This window comes from Herpailurus yagouaroundi, unplaced genomic scaffold, assembly GCF_014898765.1.
Source record: "Herpailurus yagouaroundi ecotype Mexico unplaced genomic scaffold, PumYag 215, whole genome shotgun sequence".
NCBI lineage: Eukaryota > Metazoa > Chordata > Mammalia > Carnivora > Felidae > Herpailurus > Herpailurus yagouaroundi.
Genome location: NW_024412446.1, coordinates 3,997,844 through 4,021,609, shown reverse-complemented (window position 1 = coordinate 4,021,609; position 23,766 = coordinate 3,997,844). Strand labels below are relative to the sequence as shown.

The window sequence follows — 23,766 nt, the reverse complement described above, 5'->3', positions numbered from 1 at the left end:
ACTAAACAAACATAAACACAGTCTCAATCTCCAAGGAGCATAGGGAGTAGAATGAAGGAAAGAATTTCTCTCTCTCTCTCTCTCTCTCTCTCTCTCTCTCTCTCTCTCAAGGTGAGTTGCGTGGGATCTGAGGATAATTTAACCTGTTCAGAGTTCGGAGGCCAGGGAAAGCTTCTCTGAGAAAGTGGGCTGAGACCAGAAGGATGAGTAAGAGTTGGCCGGGAAATAGGGGGAGAGAAAAGCAATCCAAGCAGAGGCAACAGCATGTGCCGAGGCCCTACAGCTGGAAGGCAAAAGGGATAACGACAAGCTGCAATTCCTGAGCACTGGAATGAAGAGAGGAGGCTGGAGTGTGGTGTGGAAGGAAGCAGGAGACGTAGGCTGAAGCCAGACTACATTAGGAATAACCCTTGATTTTATCATTCCCCAGACAAACAGGGGCTGTGGATTTCACATCCCAAATACAGTCTGTCTCAAATCATCCTCTTTTCCCCATTTCTACACTACCTGCCATGGTCTCTCTCCTGGATGCTGAACTATCTCCGTAACGGTCTCCTCACTGCCACCCCCAGCCCCCATAAGATTCACCATGCTCAAGCCAGAGCCACCGTTTTAAACACGCAGATTTGCTGTCACTGCCTCTGCTTAGAATCTCCCACTCTCCACTGCACTCGGATAAATCCAAATTCCTCTTGAGACTAAAAACCAAGCCTGAGACTTCTACAGGTAAAAACAGAATATGCGGCAACCTAACCAACCAGCAAAAAGACCAAGAAAACAAGGAAATGTAAACTTGGGGACACAAAACATGTGCCATGCAGATAACAGATAAAGAGTTGAAGTTACAAGCTCTTACAAACTGGCAATAAAATGAGAGCGGCCTTGAAGAAAAACGTACAAAGGACATTACCAGGAAATTCTCAGAATGGATTTAAATACCTTACAAAAAAATATGGCAAGACGCTCAGATACACTAGCAATGAAAATTAAAGTAATAATCAAGTATTACTGTCCACCCATAAACTCAGTAAATTTAAAGTTTAAAATCAGTGTGTCCCGAGCTCTGGTGAGCTCCCTCCTGGGAGTTTGTCCAACGGAAATAAAAGTGCTGGTGTGGAGGGATACACACACACGGATCTGGCAGCATTATCTGTCGTGGCAGAAAAAGGAAACAAGGTGAATGACTTAGGAGGAGGATGGCTAATAAATCATGGTGCCATCACCACACAGACATTAAAGACAAGGGATGAGAACTCCATCGGGGAACCTGAGGTGGTCTTCATCAAACACTGGCAGAGCAAAGCAAAATGCAGGACGAGGAGAGGGCCCATCATTAGCTTCCCAGTCAGTGAGCTGCACTTTCCTCAGAATGTGTCCAGAGAATGACGCTCGCAGTCAGGGGGTTTTATGGAGACTGTGATGGCCCCAAACATCATGGTTTCTAAAAGCCTTAACCCACTTTCTAGGAACGTCTGGATACATCCTCACAGAAGTAGCGAGAGGGGTGGGTGGACAGGAGACCAAGAAGGTAACAAAGAAGCCACTGCTGCAGCCTTGGTAAAGGTCTGTCGACACCAGGCCCGTGAGAGTGTCAGTTAAAATCCCACCTTGGCAAAGGCGTCCCTTCCATAGCTAGCTTCTTGCTCCGTGTGCTGCTTGTCGATGATGTCGCGACCTGTGGCCACCGTCCGGTAGAGAAGGGCTTTCTCAACCATGTCCGTCTTGGTGGAGAGCAATTCTGCTATGATAGAGACAACCTTGCCATTGTCAATGAGAGGCGTGTCACCGTCCACCACGAATTTTAAATTTCCCTAAAGCAGGGTGAAGAAAAACAAGACGCACCATTTCCAGCCAGATTCTGAAACATTACGTCCGGGATCTATTTGCCAACTTAAGATAAAATTCAACGTGACCTTGTTTGTAGCACAGATTTCCTACACACATCACGTTTATATAAAAATCTAGTGCACTGCCCATCTCTCTTCTCCAGACACCCATCTATCTTTTCATCTGCAGTGTTTGTTTCTGATGGACAGAGGTTTTACATTTTTATGTGGTCACATCTATGAATCTCTTGCTTTACGGTTTCCCTTACTCTGTGTCATACTTAGACCATTCCCACTCCAAAGATTTTATGAATATTTAATATTTTCTTCTAATACACCGCTTTCCCCCTTACGTTTAAGCTTCTAACTCACTTAGCATTTATGTCGCTGTGTAGTGCAAAGAATCTAACGTTATTTTTTCAGAAGGTTAGTTAGTTGCTCCAATATTATTTATTGAACAAACGGTCAAACTTTTTCTCCTGATTTAAAATGTCACCTGTAGTATATATTAAATTCCCCCCCTTCCAACTTTGTGAGTCCGTCTATATTTTACTTATTCAATAAGCAATAAATACTTACTAACCACCTACCAACTGTCCAGCACATGAACCAATCTGTTGATTAATCTGACGATATATTTTGCAACAAGTTGTAAAGCACTGTCATTTTTACTATCATTTTAAATCTGGTAGAATTCGTCACGTTCCCCCCCCCCCCACTACTCTTCTTTAGTACATTTATTTGATCTTCTTACATGTTCGTTGTTCCAGGTAAATTCTAGAGTCGTTATGTCAACTTAAAAATAAAATTCCTGTTTGGCTTCTGAAGGATAATGTTGCACCTTATTTATAAACTGATTGAAAGAATGGGACGATTAATAATGTTAAAGTCTTCCTAGTTAGGGACATTTCTTTAAGAGAACAGTTATATTACCCTACAATACTTTTTATATAGGTCCCGCACATTTCACTAGAAGTTAAATCTTGCCACATTAAAGTAAAAGGTGACTTTTATTCCAGATTTGAACTCACGTTGTCCCTCATTTTTTCTAAGGTTCCATGTTCATTATGTTTTCAACATCTATAATTACACAAATGGTAACGAAAGACATCTGACAAGCACACCCCCGTGTCCTCTGAGTTTGCTGTGGTATCGGAGAAAATGACTGACCCATGAGCTGGCCAACCTGGTCTGCAGTGTCGGCCACCGTGACCTGGCTATGCCTTTGACCCAGTCATGCCACCCTGTTAGGGCTCACTTCCCAACATGAAAAGTGAGATGGTCAAAATTCCAGTGCTGATAATTGATGATTCTACGTCTCAAGTGCTTTTAGAAATGTATTCTGTTCAGAAGTGTTTAGCTTATACCACTGGTAGTCACGTGGTTACTGAATACGTGAATCCTCGGAATTAAACGCTTGAAAATCTGATGGACCAGTAAGACAACTGACTACAGCTAAGTTTTAAAACCTATAGTGCTCAGAAAATCCTTCATAATGTTATAAAATGATGGAGAGAACCACAGATACAGCAATTTCTTCAAAACGGAGAGAAATTTTCTTCATGTAAATTACTTTTGAAAGCTACAGGGGAAATGCAAAGTCTCCCGAAAGAGCCTCCTGTCTCCCCAGGGAAGCAACATATTCTGAAAGGCGTCCCTACTCACCAGGTGAAGAATAGCAGCCAAAATTTTATACACCGTTTGAATCTCCTCAGGTTTGAAGCCAATTACTTTCATGGCTTCAGCTACTACTTTGAATTCTGCAGCATCGTTGATGGAAGACTGGGAATGAAAACGGAGAACTTAAGTCACCGACATTTCAGACGAACGTGAACATCTACCAATTATGAGACTACGTTCAGGTTTAGCCAAGGTCTTGAGGCTGTTGTAGCAATTCACCAAGTACCTCAAGAAAATGAAAATTATTTCAGGGGCAGAAACATCACTCAGCACACACAATGTCCATCTGTGTGCGAGATGGCCACCATCAGGCAAAATAAGCATCACATACTTGTCTGGAACCTTCAGTGAGGGAGCAAGTCCTGAGCTGTCTCACAGAAGCTGACTGCCACTTGGTCACAAGTGAAGAAAACATGAGACGTGGAATCACAAATGGAAATACCAGCTGTGGGAGCCTCTGAGACACACATCTGGCTGTTGTTGCCGGTGGCTTTTTCCCCCTAGAATTAGCCTTCTTGTACAGGCTGGGAATAACACTCTCTCTCTTGAACAGTCAGGCTTTTTATTTCACAGGTGGAGAAAAGCAGGCCCCCCCAAAGCAAACTGGCCTGCCTCAATCGTTCAGCTGGCTATTGAATATTCTGGGATCACAACCACTTTTTCACAAGCATGCAGCGCATCAGATCTACCTGATTTGGGGGGTTGCTATAGACTGGATGTTTGTATCCCTCCAAAATTCCTATGCTGAAATCATGACCCCCTGCCCTCCCAAAGGTGATGGAATTAGGAAGTAGGACCTTTGGGAGGTAATTAGGTCACAAGGGTGGAGCCCTCAAGAAGTGGGATCGGTGCCATTACAAGAGGCCCCAGAGATTCCTCATCCCTTCTGCCCTGTGATGACACAGAGAAGGCTCCATCTATAAACCAGGAAGGAGGCCCTCACCAAATCCGCAGGTGCCTTTATCTTGGACTTCCCAGCCTCTAGAACAGTGAGAAATAAAGTTGTATAAAAGCTACCCAATTTTTGGCACTTTTGTTGTAGCGGCCCAATCAGAATAAGACAGGGGTTCAAAGACAAATCACCAGCCTCGAGGAGCTGCAGCCATCAGGCTGGAAATACAAACATATCTACAGAAATTCACAGTGAAGTGATGGTCAGCTGCCCATCTCCAAAGTCTTCCCAAAGCAGCAGCTCCAGAGGGCCTGAGCCCAACTGGTCCTCTCCTGGGTGAATTTCTCGTCTGGCCGGGACATCAAGGAACTGGCCTAATGCTCATCTCGTGAGGAGGGACACGGGAAGGGGTCTCTGAGTACATGTTCCTCTAGTACCCAGGATGCAGCCAGGCAAGTTCCTCCACCTCCTGGTTCTCTGACCTTGGGCAAGATACTCAACTTCACCTAGTCTCAATTTCCTCATGGGTGAAATGTGCATAATAACGCGTTTCTCACAGGGTTGCCGTGAGAACTGAATGAGAATTACGTGAGATGCCTCCTTAGTTGCTAGCACATAAAAAGCACTTGACAAGTATCAGATATTAGTATTACTAGAAGCTGCAACTGTGCTGGAATTGCATAGAAACTAGGGGGGAAAATGTCCTACTTGGGGAAGTGTGGGCTGCTAGAACCCTGATCTGTTCACCTCTCTCCAAGTGCATGTGTCCTTCAGGACTGGTGCTCCCCCAGCCTCCAGGGGTAAATCTTCACTGGTGTAAACTAATCACAGTGATCCTGTTCCTCTGACCAGGTGACTGCGCAGCCATGGGCCTGTGATGCTATTCTGGTCAGTAAGAAAGACATGAGGTTTCCCTAGCTAAAACGGGACATAAGCCAGGAACGTTTCCTCTGCCTGTGACTCCTGGAACTGCTGCTGCCACTTTGGGACCGCGAGGAAGATCAGCCTAAGCACACAAACCAAATCCAGTGAAGTGGGGGAGTTTTAAGGTGAAGAAACAAACAACATCTTGATCCCCACCAAAGCTGTGAAGGCATTAAATTAACCAACTCCAGAACTGTCACATCTCAGGGTTTCTTGTTATGTGAGATAATTAAGTTCCTGATTGTTTTTTGAGACTTTCAATTGAGTTTTATCTTCCCTTTAACCCAAAGTATCTTCAACATACATGATTCCTATATTTTAGGGTAGTTAAGTACAATTGTGACACAGAGTATAATACTTTATAATTACTAAAATCATGCTATTAACTTATATTTGTTAATGGGAAGATATTAATGATTATGATTTAATAAAAGCAAGCTTATTTAATCAGAGTTTATTGCATGATTCCATTCATAAATATATATACACAGGGGTGCCTGGGTGGCTGGGTCAGTGAAGCATGTGACTCTTGTTCTCCGGGTGATGATTTCAAGCCCGTGTTGGATGTAAGGATTACTTAAAAATAAAATCTTTAGAAAAAGAAGAGAAAAGAAAGGAAAAGAAAAGAATATACATAAACCATTATCAATAACTATCTCTGGATGGTAAGCTTTAGTTATTATTTAGTTTAGTTATTATTTATTTTTATTTTCTGCCAGTGCTTCGTTTTTTAGGTTTTGACTATGATCACACATTATGTCTTTGTTTCTGTTAGGATGAAAAAGGAAGGCAGAGAAAAGAGGACTGGGAAACTCTTGGAAAAGGGAACCCAAGCTACATTTAGCTTAGAGCAAAGGCTTTCTGTGGGGGTGCCACATGACCGGGTCCAAAGTAATTTGGTCAATAAGACAATTTGATTAAAGAGGAACATTTCTGGTCACTGGCTTTTTCCTTTTTTTAATGTTTATTTATTTCGAGAAAGAAAGAGCACAAGTGGGGGAAGGGCAGAGAGAGAATCCCAAGCAGGCTCTGAGCTGTCAGCGCAGAGCCCCATACAGGGCTCAAACTCAGGAACCACGAGACCATGACCTGAGCTGAAACCAAGAGTTGGACGTGTAATCGACTGAAACCCCAGGAGCCCCTCTGGTCACGGGCTTTTTAAGTGCCGGTTTCATAATCCCCTTCTGGTCTTTGAGGGCTGCTCACCTACTCTCAGAAAGCTCAAAGCTCGAATGTTGCCCTCTATTGTCTTGTTTTCAATTAACTTTCACCCAAACATCCTGCTCTGAGATGACTGTAAAAGCAAACAAAACAAAACAACTAGGCAACTTGAATGTCAAACAACGGAAAATTAATCGTGAAAGCCTAAATATCATTTCTTTCCATGTGTGGCAATAAAAATATGGCTAAATCAGCAATGCAGGTATAATTTGCTTCAGATGAATAATAATAAGAAAAAAAAAAACCCAAACACCTCCCACACCTTGGATCCTTTCCTTTCATAAATTCTTTTATTTTTCCTCTGACTACAAAAGCAATGTATTTTTTATTATGGAAGAAATTTAAGATATGAAAGAGTACAAGAACATGTACCTGTAACCTCATCCAACCTGAATCAGTAATTAAAACCTTGGTCTATTTCCCTCCATAGCTCACTTTATGTATTTATACACCTTTCCCCTAACAAAACAGGATAATATTGTAATTACCATTTTATAACCCACCATCAACAAACTACTATGTTATTAGGATTAGTTGTAAAGTGACCGGCAGGAAACTAATTAGAAATAAAAAAGGAGAAAAGCATCTGATATGTGAGTGCAAAGGACCCGCATGCAAATGAAGAGGAAAAAAGTGGAAAATTTTGGAGGCTGAATAGAAATGTTCCAGGGGTCACAAAACTATGTATACGTTAAAATCAATACTTGAAATAATAGTGAATGGAGATCTTTGATTCTCATTTTCAGCCAAAGTGCTTTTAACGTTCCTTCTGTCTTCCCAACTCGCCTGTGGCCAAATCATACGGTATCTTCTTTTGAGGTGGATTTCCTTGTCTTATCAATCTTTCCATAGTGTCAAAAGGAATAGGGTTAAAAGTTCAAAGAAAACACAAGATCACAAGACAGAAACTTCTTTCCCATCAGATGGTGATGAAATACAGAAATGGTTGTTGAGTGAAGTTGCTGACCAACAACGTAGTGAATCTCTGTCCGCGAGAATTTAAAAACCAGAAGAAGAGGGCGCCTGGATGGCGCAGTCGGTTAAGCGTCCGACTTCAGCCAGGTCACGATCTCGCGGTCCGTGAGTTCGAGCCCCGCGTCGGGCTCTGGGCTGATGGCTCAGAGCCTGGAGCCTGTTTCCGATTCTGTGTCTCCCTCTCTCTCTGCCCCTCCCCCTTTCATGCTCTGTCTCTCTCTGTCCCAAAAAATAAATAAACGTTGGAAAAAAAAAAATTTAAAAACCAGAAGAAGAAAAGAGTCACTCATTTGCTTAAAGGCATCAGGCTGGACTAGACTTTTACTTAATGTCCCCTCTGATTCTTTGATTCTACAACTCAGAGAAGAAGCCCTTACCTTTAACTGAGCTCCTACGCGGATATAGTTGTAAGATGACAGGGATTTCTGGAGATGTAGAGAGCGTAGTATCTGATCTGAACCTCCTTGGAGTAGCTGAAAAAAAAATTTAATTAGAAATAAATTGGTAAGATACATACACAACCAATTACAGCAAACATTCTGACAATGGTAATCTTGTTTTTACTATGGTCATTTGTCAAACAGGTGCCTGTGGGTTGTGATGGACACTTGCTAAACAGCCTCATTATCTAGACAGGATCGGGTTGTGTTTCAGAATTCAGAAAAAGTCAATATTGCCACAGAAGAGGCATCAGCAGACAGTCACATGCTGAACCACACTGGAAACACACAGCCTCTCCTCATCAATCTCTGTATCCAAGGCAGGAGCACCACCGGATAAATAACCATGGCTGCAGTGTTGAACAAAGACCAATTTTAACACTTTCATCCGGTGGGAAAAATACTGGGGAGAAGTTATGGGCTCTGGAAATAAAAAGAACTCTTCTACATTTGGTAGAAAAATAGTTGAATGAAAACATGGTGAATCGTCAACAAAAACACAAGCACAATATGGGTAGCTTTTCTATACAGAACATGCCTTTGGAAGTCAGTGTGTTTAAACTCTCTACACTAAACTGTATGCTTTGTTTTACTTAAAAGGTATAATTATCAGATTTTGAAAAGTGATCTTTTAAACTAAATACACCAGAATTTGTACATATGAACGAACACCCTTAAAGCAGTTCCTAGAAGAAACTGAACTCCGCTGAATTGTATTCAACTTCAACTGTCACTGCTCAATTACCTGCAGAGACAGTTTCCACAGGGAAATCAATCTTACTGATTTATAGTTTCTCTTTGTACAAATCCCAAACAGCACTGCTTCATTGGATCACCCGCTTTATTTATTAGCACTGGTTTATATTACTTTTGGCTTTAAAAACTGTAATAATGTATCATACTTGTTCTCTGAACATGAAGACCTGCTAACAGAAAGGCTATTTTAAAAGATCTTGCCTTAAACTCTAAAAGCATTCTCAAAAGACGTATTAGATTATTTTCCTAAGCAATCACAGCTTTGATGGGATAAAGAAGACAATCCTCCCTTGTGTTCATAATCGTTTTAAGTAATCATCTTGCTTTATAGCCTCCATGAGCAAAATAAAACTGAAGTTGTATTGCTATCCGTGGGGCTCCCAAATATGGGAACAACAGCTTCTATCAAAAATAAAACACAATTAATTTAACGTATTTGGAACTTACCACTTCAAAAGCCTTTATAGATATTAAACTATTCTCTACATTGCAAAGAAATGTGACGCTCAACCAAGGTAGTCAGTCATGTGACTAGTTCTTCATAACAGTCACGCTCATCACATCTCAGAAGCAGCATATGGGTTGGGGGGGTGGGGTGCACGTGTGCACATGTGTAATGTGTTGTGGGCCAACGGAGGCAATGGAGGCCCAGGACAGGGCAGAGCCCGGATATAGAATATTCATCCCTGGTACAACTGGGCAAATGATCGATTACCTGCACAACAGCAAATACTAACCTGATAGAAAGAATGAAAGCTTCTTTCTCCTGGCTGTTGCACAATCACTCGAGACTAAAAAACACCACATGAAATCGTTAATCTGAGAACGCACCTCAAGGTCAAAAAGCCACAATTCTCAGGAAATCGTATACCAACAGTGCATTTAAATGTCCTAACAGACCCCATGGATTACCCACCTAAAACTAGGCCTCCTCTGTGCAGTTTTTAATATTCTTTTTACTGCTTAAAACAGAGCTCCCTAAACTTTCTGAAAATGAAACTTTTTTTTTTTTTAACCCGGAGCCTAAAGATGGAATTTTTGGGGGAAGGAGGATTGGAAGTAGGAAAACAGGAAGGAATGTTTAGGGAGTAATATTCACAACACTGCCTTCCCCCAGGGTCTGCCAGGCATTTCAGAGCAATGCCTTATATCTTGTAGGAAAATCAGTTGAGCAAGATCAGTCTGTAAAGGCCCCTGCCTTAGATGGCTCCCAAAAGGCTGCTCTGAGAGGGCTCAAAATGTATGTTCATTCAAAGGGGTCCTTTTGATTGACTAGGTACATAAAGTGAAGCCCTAAAACATTTTGGAAAAAGAGTGATAATACCTGGGATTTCCAGTCCTTTTGTAACTGACACTGACAAAAACACTTATTTCCTTACCAGTCTGACTTCAATTTAACAAAAAAAACCAGATGATACTAGGGCACCTAGGTGGGTCAGTTGGCTGAATGTCTGACTTGTGATTTTGGCTCAGGTTGTGATCTCACACTCGTGGAACTGAGTCTCGGGTCGGGCTTCATGCTGAGTGTGGAGCCTGCTTGGGATTCTCTCTCTTCCTCTCTCTTTGTCCCCCCCCCCCATGCTGTATCTTTCAAAATAAATAAATAAACTTAAAAAATAGATTATACTGCATTACACTGCCATAAAGGATGCTACGAATAGAAACCAGAAGAAAATGAGATTCAAATTAATATAGATGGGAGTATCAAATCAATATGTTGTATACCTTAAACATACACAATGTGAAAGGTCAATTATATCTCAGTTATAAAAGATTGTTGTACGGGCATGATTCTGTGAGAAGAGTGTAATTTCAGAAACTGGACCCACTAGCTGTCCTGTGGTGCACTAAGGAAAACAACAAGATGACACATGGGAGATGGTGGTGTCACCAGAGTGGAACTGATTAGTCCTGGCTTGGTCTTTGGCCAGACCTCACCCGGAGGGTGGCACATACTCGAATGCCACTCCCGCCCCCACCATAAACGCCCCTAAATCCTTATCTACAAAGCTCGAGCCTTTCCCAACCTGATATCCTAAGAACTAATAAGAACACAAAAGGAGAATATCTTGTCATGAAAGCTGACTGAGAAGCACGAAGGGAGGCACAGTAGGATTAAAAGCTACTTTGAAGTCATTCTAGAAATTGTATAAGCACTATTAGGTTTAAACAAAATTCAGCACCCGAAAACATTACCCTCAGAAGTTAAACACATTTTACCTTCTCCAATAAGTAGTTATTGATATGTCCACCAATAGGATCCCCCTTGAAATCAAAGTTGATATCCATGTATTTTCCAAACCTGCTTGAGTTGTCGTTACGGTTGGTTTTGGCATTTCCAAAAGCTTCCAAGACGCAGTTGGACTTGAGCAACATATTCTTCACTCTTGAACACAGATAAATGAAAGTCCTTATAGAGAGTTTTCCAGGCCGAGCCTTTTAGAAAACTAGATTTTGTTAAAGCACATCCAAAGGTTCATACGAACATGCTGACAGCAGCGTTATTTGCGACAGTAAAACAAACCAGTCAACCCTAACTGCCCACCAACAGCGTTGGGTAAAAGTTACTGTTTTCCTACAACAGTGTGAACTGATGGAGACAGATGTCCACAGAACATATTAATGAATGAGAAATTAAGTTGCAAAATAATATGTGTGGCAGGGGCTGTGCGTGTGTATGCGTGAGTGTATGTGTATATGCACATACGTTAGTCGATGCTTAAAAGGCTGGAGGGAAGAGTACACTTCACTATAGTTTCCTAGGTTGACAGGGGAGGAGTTTGCAGAGTGGGATTTCAGGGACCTTCCACCTGGGACAAAAGACTGTAATTTTTAGTTTAAGTGAACATGTTTTATTTGTATAAAGAAAAATCTTTAAAAAAAGATATGTTCTCGGGGCGCCTGGGTGGCTCAGTCAGTTAAGCATCCGACTTCGGCTCAGGTCATGATCTCACGGTCTGTGAGTTCGAGCCCTGCATCCGGTTCTGTGCTGACAGCTCAGAGCCTGGAGCCTGTTTCGGATTCTGTGTCTCCCTCTCTCTCTGCCCCTCCCCTGCTCATGCTCTGTCTCTCTCTCTCTCTCAAAAATAAATAAAAACATGAAAAAAAAATTAAAAAAAAAAAGATATGTTCTCAAGAGAAAGAATGGGTGACACAGAAAATGATAAAATTTTTAAAAGTACTTGTTTGTAAAGCCTAAAACACTGAAATTTATTGCATTTAGTTATACATTATAAAGACGGTCTTTATTAGTTTAGAAATCGCTCATTTTGTTTGAATGAAATCTCTCCATTGTATCAGTTACTTAATTCATTCTTTATTCAATGAATGCTAACTTTCTAGGAAGCAGTGTCTCCCAGTGGATACTTTTTAACTTCAGGCTAGACCTTAAGTCTTTGTTTTTGTCTCACTGACAGAATTCCTCTTTTACCGGCACACAAGCATGCCTGCTATAGAAATAACTGTGGCCGCTGAAATAACCGAATGCAGCCAACCCACTACCACCGTGAGTGACCCCACAACCTCCTCTCTCTCTCTCTCTACACACACACACACACACACACACACACACACCACAACACACAGAAGTATACGTTTAAAATGTGGGGAGGGGCGATTCCACGCTTATGGTAAACAAAGGCAACTATCTTTGTGTTTGTTAGAGACAGAGAGGGCGACAGAGGATCCAAAGCAGGCTCTGCTGACTGTACAGAGCCCAATGTGGGGTTTGAACTCACAAACGTTGAGATCATGACCAACTGAGCCACCCAGGAGCCCCAAGGCGATTATCTTTAAAACTCTGGTGAGATATGCTCATGAAAGACTAGTAAATCTACAAATGCCTTACTCTACTATACCAACTGAGTTTAAAAACAAAATGAAGTTAGTTCCCAGCCAGTCATTCTCCTGAGCTGCCATGGAAATTAAGATAACTTACATCCTCATCCTTGTTAAGAGGAGATTGCCAAGTCCGAATGATAAGTGGTATGTGTCACAATTAAGAAAAATGTCTCCTTGGGGCGCCTGGGTGGCTCAGTGGGTTAAATGTCCAACTTCAGCTCAGGCCACGATCTCACGGTTCGTGAGTTCGAACCCATGGTTCGTGGGTTCATGGACTCTATGCTGACAGCATGGAGCCTGACCGGAATTCTCTCTCTCCCTCTCTCTCTGGCCTTTCCCCATTTGCACTCTTTCTCAAAAGTAAACATAAAAAAAAAAAAAAAAAGAAAGAAAAAAAGAAAAGAAAAGAAAAAAGAAAAGAAAAATGGGGCGCCTGAGTGGCTCAGTCAGTTAGGCATCCAACTTTAGCTCAGGTCATGATCTCAGGGTTTACAAGTTCGAGCCCTGCATCGGGCTCTCTGACAGCTCAGAGCCTGGAGCCTGCTTCGGATTCTGTGTCTCCCTCTCTCTCTGCCCCTCCTCCACTCGTGCTGTCTCTGTCTCTCTCAAAAATAAATAAATGTTTAAAAAAAAGAAAGAAAGAAAATGAAGCTCCAATCAGCATGTCTCCCCATTTTTATTCCGCCCTTACCTTTCAACCTCTGCTCTCTGACTGGGGTTGGTGATGGCCGCGATGTACTGCATAATGTACTTACTGGCTTCAGTCTTACCAGCTCCACTCTCCCCTGGGGGAAGAATTGTGCAAGGCTTAACACTGTAACTTAAACCAAGAGGAAGCTAGTTTTTACTAGAATAATTGCAAATTCTGATGTTAGTTACTTAAAATTCTTTACGTTTCATTGTTTGATTTTATGAGTTATTTCCTCCTATCTTGATATGGTATAGGTTCTAACAGATCTGAAAATGTTGGAAAAAAAAAGTAAAACTACTAAAGAAGTAAAATAACAAGTAGATTACAAATTAAGATTTAGCACAAAAATATCAAGAGATAAACTGTGGTAAACAAATTCCTTAGACCAAAGTCTTTGTACTCGGCTGTGACTCTTGAGTATAGCAGAAAAGCAACAAGCTAGTGCCTCAAACAGTGGCCATGGCTAAATTCATAAAACCTTATTCTCTATAGCAAATTTCTTTTAATCATCATGAGGATGAAATAATTCCTCCAGAAAATTAAAGTTAGAGTAATTTTGGTGAAAACAAAGCAAAACAAAACAGCAGGCTCCAGACACGGTGTCACAGAGAGAGCATGACAGGTGGTGTAATGTGGGAAGAAGGGATCAATTTCGAATGAGCTACCCACTTGTTAAATGTACATGCCTCCTGACTCAAGAGTTCCACCTGCAGAAATTTATACTACAGAAATACTAAACATATGAATATAATCAAATAATAATAATAATCTTCAAAGGTTTAAGGAGTATTTCTGCAGACTATACTATGTGTCACAGCTAAAGTCTGAAAATAAAATGCCTGTCAGTAGAGGACCAGGCAAATAAATGATTCCACTATTCAATGGAATCCTACACAACTGTTGAGAACCCCCTGCTTCCGTAGAGGTATGTATGCTAAGGAAAAGTGCCCACTCTGTGTTGTTAAATGGAAAAACACATGTAATAGCGTTTATAACGTAATTCTGTAATATGTTTATAATACAATTTCATATGCATGTGTGACTCTATGTATAATATACAGAAAAAATGTATAAAAGCACCAACACTAAATTAACAGCTGTTACTGCTGAAGTTTTGGGGGTAACAGGTTATTCAGAGGGAAGGGGCTTTTGCTCTTAAACACTTACATGATTGTTTGCTCCCTTCTTTCTTTTATAATCAGGCAATATTGCTTTCATCATTTAATATAACATAGTCCTAGGATATAATTCTCCAACATTAAGTTACATAACGCCTCTGACCCTTAATATTCTCACCTATGAAGTAGAAACACAACTGTCCTACCACCCAACAGTTTTGATAACCAAAATGGAATGAAGATCAAAAAAGTAGTTTTAAAGTATAAAGCCCCTAATGCAGATGTGAGGTATTATTAGCACCAAAATAAATTCCCACACTTTGGGAGAGGCCATCCTGGGTCAGCGGGCAGATACTTTCCCTGTCCTCAATTTACTACACAAGATTCCCCGAAGAGCTCAGCTTTACTCGGAGGGGTCAGTTCCAGCTCTCGGGCACACAGAGTCTATCCCCTGCCTCTCTGCTCTTCAGGCTTTAGGGCTCCAGCCTCTGGCTCTGAGAGCCCATCCCTGGTCCCCATGCCTGTATGGTCCCTTTCACCAATCCGACCTTGAGTTCATTCTTCATTTTTGGTAACTCAGGACTTCATTTTCTTGGTTTCATTCTGCTATTATTTAAAATGACTTTTTGTTAACATTTTATCCAGTACTTTTATGTCTTTGAGGTGAGAGGAAGAATCTTGCATGTTGGCTCAGTCTACAAAATTGACCAGAAGCCCATCCACACGTAACGTGTATTTGCAAATGAACCGAGACCACACTTTGGTCAGAAAGGATTTCTTGGTTAATGCTCACTGCACTTTTTTTTTTCTCCAATAAAATTGCTTACCTTTCTAACTTCAAAAAAGATCTATTCAACAGTTTGGATCCTTGAGTACCTACTAAGTTAAATGGATTTTGACCCTGAAAGTACAGGGGATCCCCTCTGAATACCTGATATCACAATACAAGTGTCTTTTGAGCGCCTCTTCATAGCTTTGTAAGCAGCATCAGCAATTGCAAACAGATGAGGCGGTCTCTCGTACAGCTCACGTCCTTTATATTGCTCAATTGTGTCTCTCCCATAGATGTTCAGCAACTTGTAAGGATTCACAGAAACAACGACTTCTCCAATGAATGTGTAGATACGCCCTTTTTCAAATCTGCACAGGACCGAAAGAGATAGAAAAAGGAACAGCTATGGTTACAAAGAAACACTGTCTTTCCAAAGAGCCTCATTTCCAAGAAAATCCAAATATCCCGGGAACGGTTTCTGAACTGACATTTCGTTAATTCTGAATTTAATTTTAGAGACAATGCTTAGGTTGTGCCCCTTCAGATGTTGCTGGCAGAAAAGACCAGTAGGAGTTAAAAGCCAGGAAAGAAGAAAGAACTTAATTTTTTGTGGACTGGATAGTTCCTATTTCTGAAATATGAAAGGATAAGTAGGTGCTACTAAGAGCTCTAGTAAAAGGAGAAACAGAAGATAAAGCAGGTCTTGGAATCTACTTAGCCAGATTTTCAATTATAAAGAAAACTGTCCAAATACATTTCTTTTTTTTCTCCCTCTTGAATCTGCACTAAAATGTCAGTAAAGGAATAAGAACACTAAAGTTCATAACAGAGTCATAGAGGAGACGCTTCTGGCATACATCAAATTCATTATTAAAAATTAAAAAAAATTTTTTAATGTTTATTTATTTTTGAGAGAGAAAGAGACAGAGTGCAAGCAGGGGAGGGGCAGAGAGAGAGGGAGACACAGAATCCGAAGCAGCATCCAGGCTCTGAGCTGTCAGCACAGAGCCCGATGTGGGGCTCGAACCCACGAAACGTGAGATCATGACCTGAGCCGAAGTCGGATGCCCAACTGACTAAGCCACCCAGGTGCCCCTCAAATTCATTGTTTTAAATGATGGCCTAAAATTCCATGGTATAGATTATCATTCTCTATTCAATCATTCCCCTTCCTTCCTGCTATTATGAATAATACTATAGGAAATACTCCTGACACATAATCTTACAACTCAGTGCTTTTATTTCTGTGAGACAGCTGGTTGAAAGGTATGTGTATTTTTTTATAAAGTATTTCTAACAGGATCCCACCTTTTTACCATAAAATTCTGGAATGCTGCCCATTATGTGATTTGTATGTATCACCGTACATAGATATATTTGATAAGTGATTACATGAGCATGGAAAAATATGGAAGACTACGTGTTCTGTTTCACATACCTTTTCTACACATAACAGCGTGATAAGGAGGGAGGCTGTGTAGGTGGACGGAAGGAAGCTTTAGGAACAAAGGGGAAAAAGTAAAGAAAACCCCTGGCATATACAATATGACTCAACTGCACAAAATCATGTGTCTATATTTACCAAGAAAAAATTTAATGTAAAACTTAGAAAACCCATATATAGTCATGGTTTATACATTACTCACACATATAAACACACACGAACCAGAGCTAGGCCAACACCCAAATGGACATTTCTATACAAGTTGTTGCTAATACAGTCCACCTGCCGAGAGGCACAGGAAAGACACAGAGCTCCCATCCAAGAAGGAAGGGAGCACCAAGACGGGCTAAATGCTGGTTCCCGGACAACGACCACATCTCTAAGAACTCTTGCTCAGGACCAGAGCAGCAGGGAAATAACTAATTCTTTGGGACCACAAGGGCAAGGACCTTAAACTTCCTTCACAATGGAATGAAGGCTGTTGGCTACAATTAGGAGTGGAAACAAACAGATGCTGATAATCAACAGATTAAAACCAAGATTTTATTAAATAGCTAATATATATTTAAATAAAAGCTATTAATAACCACTTTAAGATTTTCTGTGCATTTTTCTACTGTGGTTTTCCTGTGAAGCCTAACTGTTGGATGCCAACTTTATATGGTGGTTAGAAGCACAGACTTTGGAGTCCTTTACATCTGGGTCTGAATGCTCACACTGCAAATATGATAGCTGTGCGACCTTGTAAAACCACTTCACCTCCATGTGTTTCACTTGTAAAACAGACAATTGCACCGCACTCTCACCCTGGCATTGAGTAAGCACTTAAAAAAGGGGGTGGGGTGGGCAATTAATCTATGCTTCCAATTACACTCTGCATGAAAAATATTTTTAATAAATGCTTTTATTTTATTAACGTTTCTACTTAAATCACAATAATCCCTACATGTGAAGAATCAATTCAATAATCATAATCTGATTCCCTGCCTCAGCTGTTAATCAACGAACAACAAGCCACAAGCAAAACGTCCGCATAACTCATGTTCAAACACCCCCCAAAAGTAATGAAAGGCTAAGGTTCACTACCCAAGCCTTTCTGGCTTAACCTGGAAATTTGCAGGACATTCTCAACAGCTGTCTTCAAGGATGAGAATTAATAGGACATGATTCTTTAGTTTTAGAAACACTGTCAAAACAGGAAGAAGAAGAAGGGGGGGGAGGAGGAGGGGGGGAGGAGGAGGAGGAGGAGAAGAAGGAGGAGGAGAAGAAGAAGAGGAAGAAGAAGAAGAGGAGGAAAGAGGGGGGGAGAGGAGGAGGGAGAGGAGGAGGAGGGAGAGGAGGAGGAGGGGGAGGGGAAGGAGGAGGAGGGGGAGGGGGAGAGGGAGGAGGGGGAGGAGGAGGAAGATGTTGGGAAAAAGAGATTACCTCACAGGTGTGGCACTCTGTGAAATAAGACACAGCAAATAACATACAAGATTAGAATGCTGTTCTAAGATTCCAGGTCTGCGTAATCAGTAAATTCCATTTTATTCCAAATAGAATATTTTGCTTATCAAAGCTGCTAGACATCCGGTTTGTAAAACACAATAAACTACGTGCATAATAGCATCAAATGCACAAATATTATCGTGAAGAGAGTGGCAAAAGGTCAACGAATTATGGTATTAAATACAATGCCTCGGTAATTTATAAAATGTTAAAAACGTACTTGAAACTTTCAGTTTGGTTAAGGCTTAAAATCACCACTAGATGGTGCCAGTGTACACAGTAACACCAACCCAAGATTCCAATTTGCTTGGGAAAGCCTCGCATATGAAGTTAGCACTAAGGTAATGTAGTCACCTGGTTGGTGTGCCTCCATAAGGAGCTAGTGTCGCGATCCTCAGCGACAAACAGGGTGAAGCCACCTCTTATAAGAGACCAAGGAAGGCATCTCTATGCCTTCTGTGTGCGACGCTTGTGTGACAAACTTTTATAATGCACTCTTCAAATATTTATTCAATATCTACTCTGTGCCAGACACTGGGCCTGACTCTGGGAATTAAAAGATGAACAAAGTGCAGGGAAGTGTTGCAAATAAATACTAACAAATGATAGGTAAGGTAATGAAGGCAGCTACCATGTTGGCAAAGATGATCACAACACCCCTTTCAATGAGGAACCGAAAGAGAAATATACTAAGCTCAGAGCGAGGCACGCGAGGCACGCAAGGCCTTTTGTGCCGCGGCCTCCAAATTCCTCTTGACTCTCCTAACTGCCCACCACACATCCACCGTCAACACCTCCCGATCCCCTCTTTCCGTCTCAGCCTGCTGTTACATTAATGAGATACTTACGGTCCCCAAGGACACCACGACCTCATGGTTTGCCCACAGGTTCATTCTGCCTACAATACCTTGTCCTCACCCAGTCTCTTCCTCCCCCCATCTCCTCAGCAGGTGCCCACTCCTTCGAAAGCAAAACAAAATGAAATGAAACCAGAAAACTACCTACTAGGGGACAAACACCTAGCCTCAACTCTGAAACATGACCTAGGAAGAACAGTTGCAAGGTGCCCTGAAAAGTAGATGTGGGGGAGGGAGGCTGCCGAGAGGGAGCAGGCACCTGTGCGCGTGCAGGCTCCGGAGCAGAGCGCCCCCCACAGGAGGCTGCGGTTCTCCAGGGGACAAACCAACCATCTTCTCTGAGAATGGCAGAGTCTCAGGGTGCTGGTGGCTGTGGGACAAAAGGAGTCCCATTTGGCACTTCTTTTTTTTTCTTTAATTTTTTTTTCAACGTTTATTTATTTTTGGGACAGAGAGAGACAGAGCATGAACGGGGGAGGGGCAGAGAGAGAGGGAGACACAGAATCGGAAACAGGCTCCAGGCTCTGAGCCATCAGCCCAGAGCCTGACGCGGGGCTCGAACTCACGGACCGCGAGATCGTGACCTGGCTGAAGTCGGACGCTTAACCGACTGCGCCACCCAGGCGCCCCTGGCACTTCTGAATAGTTAGTTGCAAGATGGGATTGAATGAAGAAATGAGTAGATATTACATTGTTGCAATTACACTGCAATCGATTACAATGCAATTGTAATGCATTACACTGTCCGTGTGGTGAGGCAAAAGAGGAAAAGCAGGTACGATTCTCTGCAGCAGGTGATACTGAGCAGTGAAAACAGGTGCCACCTTACCTCCCAGATGTCTCATGGCATGCTCACAGGGCTTGCCTGCGAGTCAGGCAAACTTCTTGCCATTTCAGTCAAAGTGAGAAATAACTCAGCATGGGTGGCTCAGTCGGTTAAGCGTCCAACTCTTGATTTGGGCTCAGGTCATGATCTCACAGTTTGTGGGTGGGAGCCCCGCAGAGGGCTCTGCACTGACAGTGAGGAGCCTGCTTGGGATTCTCTCCCTGCCTCTCTCTCTGCCTCTTTCCTGCTAACGCACACTCTGTCTCTCTCAAAAATAAATTTAAAAGATTAAAAAAAAATAATAATGATCCCAAACTCAGCTAACTACTGGTCATTCCACATACTCTCTTTCAATAACTAACTAATCCAATAACTAAATAATCCAACCACATTTACTCAAAGATGGTAATAATCAAAAGTGACCCAGAATGGGGCCCAGGATAAGACATGATAAGAAAAACTAGGCAAAGAAACTGATAGGACAAAAGGCAGATCAAGAATACCCACGAAAAATAGGTATGTCATAAAGGAGAAAAACTTTGCAAAAATATTTCTGCATGGAAGCAAAACACATAAAGAAAATATAGCCCTCTAAAAACCAAGAGAACAAAAAACACACCACTTAAACATAGAGAGACCAGGGGCGCCTGGGTGGCTCTGTTGGTTGAGCCTCCAACTCTTGATTTCGGCTCAGGTGGTGATCTCACAGTTTGTGAGATGGAGACCCACATGGGGCACAGCGCTGGCGGTGAGGAGCCTGCTTGGGATTCTCTCTCTCTCTCTCTCTCTCTTTCTGTTCCTCCCCAACTCGCATGATCTCCCTCTCTCTCTCTCGCAAAATAAACTTTTTTAAAAAAATAGAGAAAAAATGTTTAAAACCATTTTTTTGAAACAGGAGATGAGAAACAAAAGAGCTCAGGGAAGCAACGGAAGAGGAGAAAACCCCACAGAAATGAAGACCACATTAAAAGACGTCAGAATAAGGGGCGCCTGGGTGGCTCAGCTGGTTAAGTTGGTCAGCTCAGGTCACGATATCCTGGTCTGTGGGATCCGTGTTGACAGCAGGGAGCGTGCTTGGGATTCTCTGTCTCCCTCTCCATGTGCCCCTCCCCTGCTCATGTACTCTCTCTCAAAATAAAATATACATATGTATATAAAGATATTAGATGGGAACGGATACTGCTGAACATACAGACAAGAAGAAAAGCAAGCAAAATGAAGTGGAAAAACAAAGTTCAAGTAGAAAGCAGTATAGAAGAGGGAGATAATGGAGATCACGTGACTGGGTCTCTGAAGACTTTGGTGTGATAATGGTGACATTTCAAAACGGCAAACAATTACACCAAGAACGTATGTCGACAGAGTGTCAGAAAACAGGTCAGCCACCTGGAAAAACAAAATCCATAGATCATCAGTGTGATGCCTTGAATTGTGCTCTCCCCCACAAAAGATACGCGGAAGTACTAATCCCTGGTACCCGTGAAAGTGACCTTATTTAGAAACAGGGTTTTTGCAGATGTAATCAAGATGAGGTCATTAGAATGGGCCCTAGTCCAACACGACTGGGTTATGAGAAGAGGAAAATGCCATGGGAAGACTGAGACAGACAGGGAGGACACCACGCGATGACAGAGGTGACAGGCGCAGCTGCGAGCCAACGTCACCGTGGGAAGCTAGGCAGAAGCAAGGAAGGATTTCTCCCCCGCCAGTTCCAGACAGACCCTGGTCCTGCTGACACCTTGATGTTGGACTTCTAGTCTTCAGAACTGTGAGACAAGAAATGTCTGACCTTATTTTTAAGCCACCCCATTTGTGCAATTTTGTTTGTGGTATTTTGTTATAGCAACTCTAGGAAACTAATACGACTAGTTATACCAAAATAAATTCTATGAAAGTGTCTCAGTTTCACTTCATGTTTAAAGAAATGCAAATCAAACCAACAACAGGGTACAATTCTCCACCTACACATGAGGAATTTTGACAGTGAACAATGTTAGCAAGAGTATGGAGTCACAGGTGTCTTCCCCATCGCAGGTATCACCTTCATTGGCGGGACTCCCTCTCCTGCCATTCTCCACAAAATATAAATCTAATTGCTCATTCCTATCCTTAAATCTTTTCAATGGGAAGTCTTAATGTCAAGCCAATCTGACATCCCGATATTGGCTTATCTCACGTCAACCACTCCTGATGACTGCTCTGGCCAAGAATAAAACAAGATCCTTCCCCATCTAAACTGCCCCTATCCACCAACATCCCACACTTGTTTCCTCTATGGTAGTTACCACAAGTAGCTTCTTGTTGGTTTACTTTCTGTCTCCAGAGGAATACGGTCCATATTTACCTTGTTCATGGCTTTATCTTCAGCATGCAATACAGTGCTGGAACTTACAGGGGATGGTTAAATATTCGATGAATGAAAAAATAAAGGAAGGAATGAATGAATCCCCTTAGCCCACCTCCATTTTCTCAGCAAATGGTTTGCATCCTATTTATAGAGAAAATTTAGGCCGTCAAGTATGTAAGACTTTAAATCGCCTACCATCATTACTTTTTTTTTTAAATTTATGTACTTAGTTTCACTTCTCTTATTTCCTTATGACTTTCAAAAGTGGGAGGAGGGGAGATTAAATACAGCAGGATATCACCTAGTTTTTAATGGGCCACATCCTTATGCTCAACTGAAAATAACCTTTCCTTTCACATGGGCAATTTCATGTACTCTGGATACAAACAGTAATTTATATTCCAGGAAAATATAATTAAAATAGTATCTACTCTGACTCACCCTCTGGGACATGTTTTTCACTGTTAGGGAAGGAAGCTGCAACGTATGCAGGACTGACTTGGAACTGGAGGTATCAGTTCAAACTGGTGGGGTGCAGTGGCTTGAAGGGAAGGGAGAGGGAGAGAGAGAGATGTGGACGTGAGCACACATTTCCTAGCTCTGCCCTCTGAGGGAGCTCAGAAGCAAGGACACTCAGATGTTGGCTTGTACACTATTCTTCTTAACTAAAAGGACCCAGGGATCCTTAGAGAAAAGCTAATTCTGGAGCTGGGGCAGGGGAAGTACAAGATGAGTCTGAAATGTCTTGTTGAGCCAGAATGTAGGGAAGTACTCAAAGAATGACAGGGACATAGCAAAAGAAACAGGAATCAGCGTAAAAGGCTCCCACTGGCCAAATCTGGAACCACATGAGCACTAAAATAAGTAATGTCAGTGACATTATAATCCCCCGAATAAAATAAGAATCTAGGAGTCCGTACTGATATAAAATAGAAGCGAATTGGAGAAGTAAAAGCTCTTCCTTACAGTGGAATGACAAGAAATACAAAAGGAATGACGTTGAGTTAGAGAATTATCAGTGCATGCTAAAACCAGTAGCTGAGAGTGTGATGAGGAACAGGATAGTTACACAGCCGCAAAGTATCTTCTGCAAATTACTTAATAATTGCAAAGGGAAAGACGATAACTTTTACAGGAGAGAAACCCTGTAAGCATTAAGTGGCCATTAACTTTGACTTCATTAACTTTGACCAGGTGCTCAAAGTTAATATCACCACTATTGACACAAATTGACATATGTGCCCGTTATGGTTAATTTTATGTGTCAACTTGCCTGGGCCAGGAGGTGCCCAGAATTTGGTCAAACATTATTCTGGGTGTGCTGTGAGGGTGCTTCTGGATGAGAGAAACATTAGAATCAGTAGGACTGAGCAAAGCAGAGTGCCCTACCCAACTGGGTGGGCCTCATCCACTCCAGCCAAGACCTGATAGGAACAGAAGGGTGAGTAAGAAACAATGCTTTGTCTCTCAGCCTGATGGTCTCTCCTGCCCTCACACCTGGACTCAGACTAGAACTAACACCATCAGCTCTCCTAAAATTCTAGCTTACTGACTGAGGAGTTTGGACTTCTCAGCCTCCGTAACTGTGTGAGCCAAAAATCTCTCTATATGTGTGTTTATAAACACACACACACACACACACACACACACACACACACACACACACACA

General features: G+C 41.9%; 1 protein-coding gene across 5 annotated transcripts in view; it reads right to left on the bottom strand.

The window, feature by feature from the left end:
• The window catches only part of MYO1D (myosin ID), a 357,287-nt gene that overhangs the window by 247,745 nt on the left and 85,776 nt on the right, over positions 1 to 23,766 (bottom strand). For 3 of the 5 annotated variants that reach the window (XR_005784639.1, XM_040455227.1, XM_040455228.1), the window contains exons 2-8: positions 15,295 to 15,503; positions 13,246 to 13,339; positions 10,935 to 11,100; positions 9,452 to 9,505; positions 7,896 to 7,991; positions 3,492 to 3,608; positions 1,608 to 1,811 (exon numbers count right to left, since the gene is read on the bottom strand). Coding sequence is in view for 4 of the 5 variants with exons in the window: in XM_040455227.1 (XP_040311161.1) it covers positions 1,608 to 1,811; positions 3,492 to 3,608; positions 7,896 to 7,991; positions 9,452 to 9,505; positions 10,935 to 11,100; positions 13,246 to 13,339; positions 15,295 to 15,503 (940 nt within the window). In the remaining variant the exon portion in view is untranslated. Of the gene's footprint in view, positions 1 to 1,607; positions 1,812 to 3,491; positions 3,609 to 7,895; positions 7,992 to 9,451; positions 9,506 to 10,934; positions 11,101 to 13,245; positions 13,340 to 15,294; positions 15,504 to 16,184; positions 16,190 to 23,766 lie in introns of those variants that run through there. The other 2 variants (XM_040455230.1, XM_040455229.1) reach the window with 2 other exon arrangements.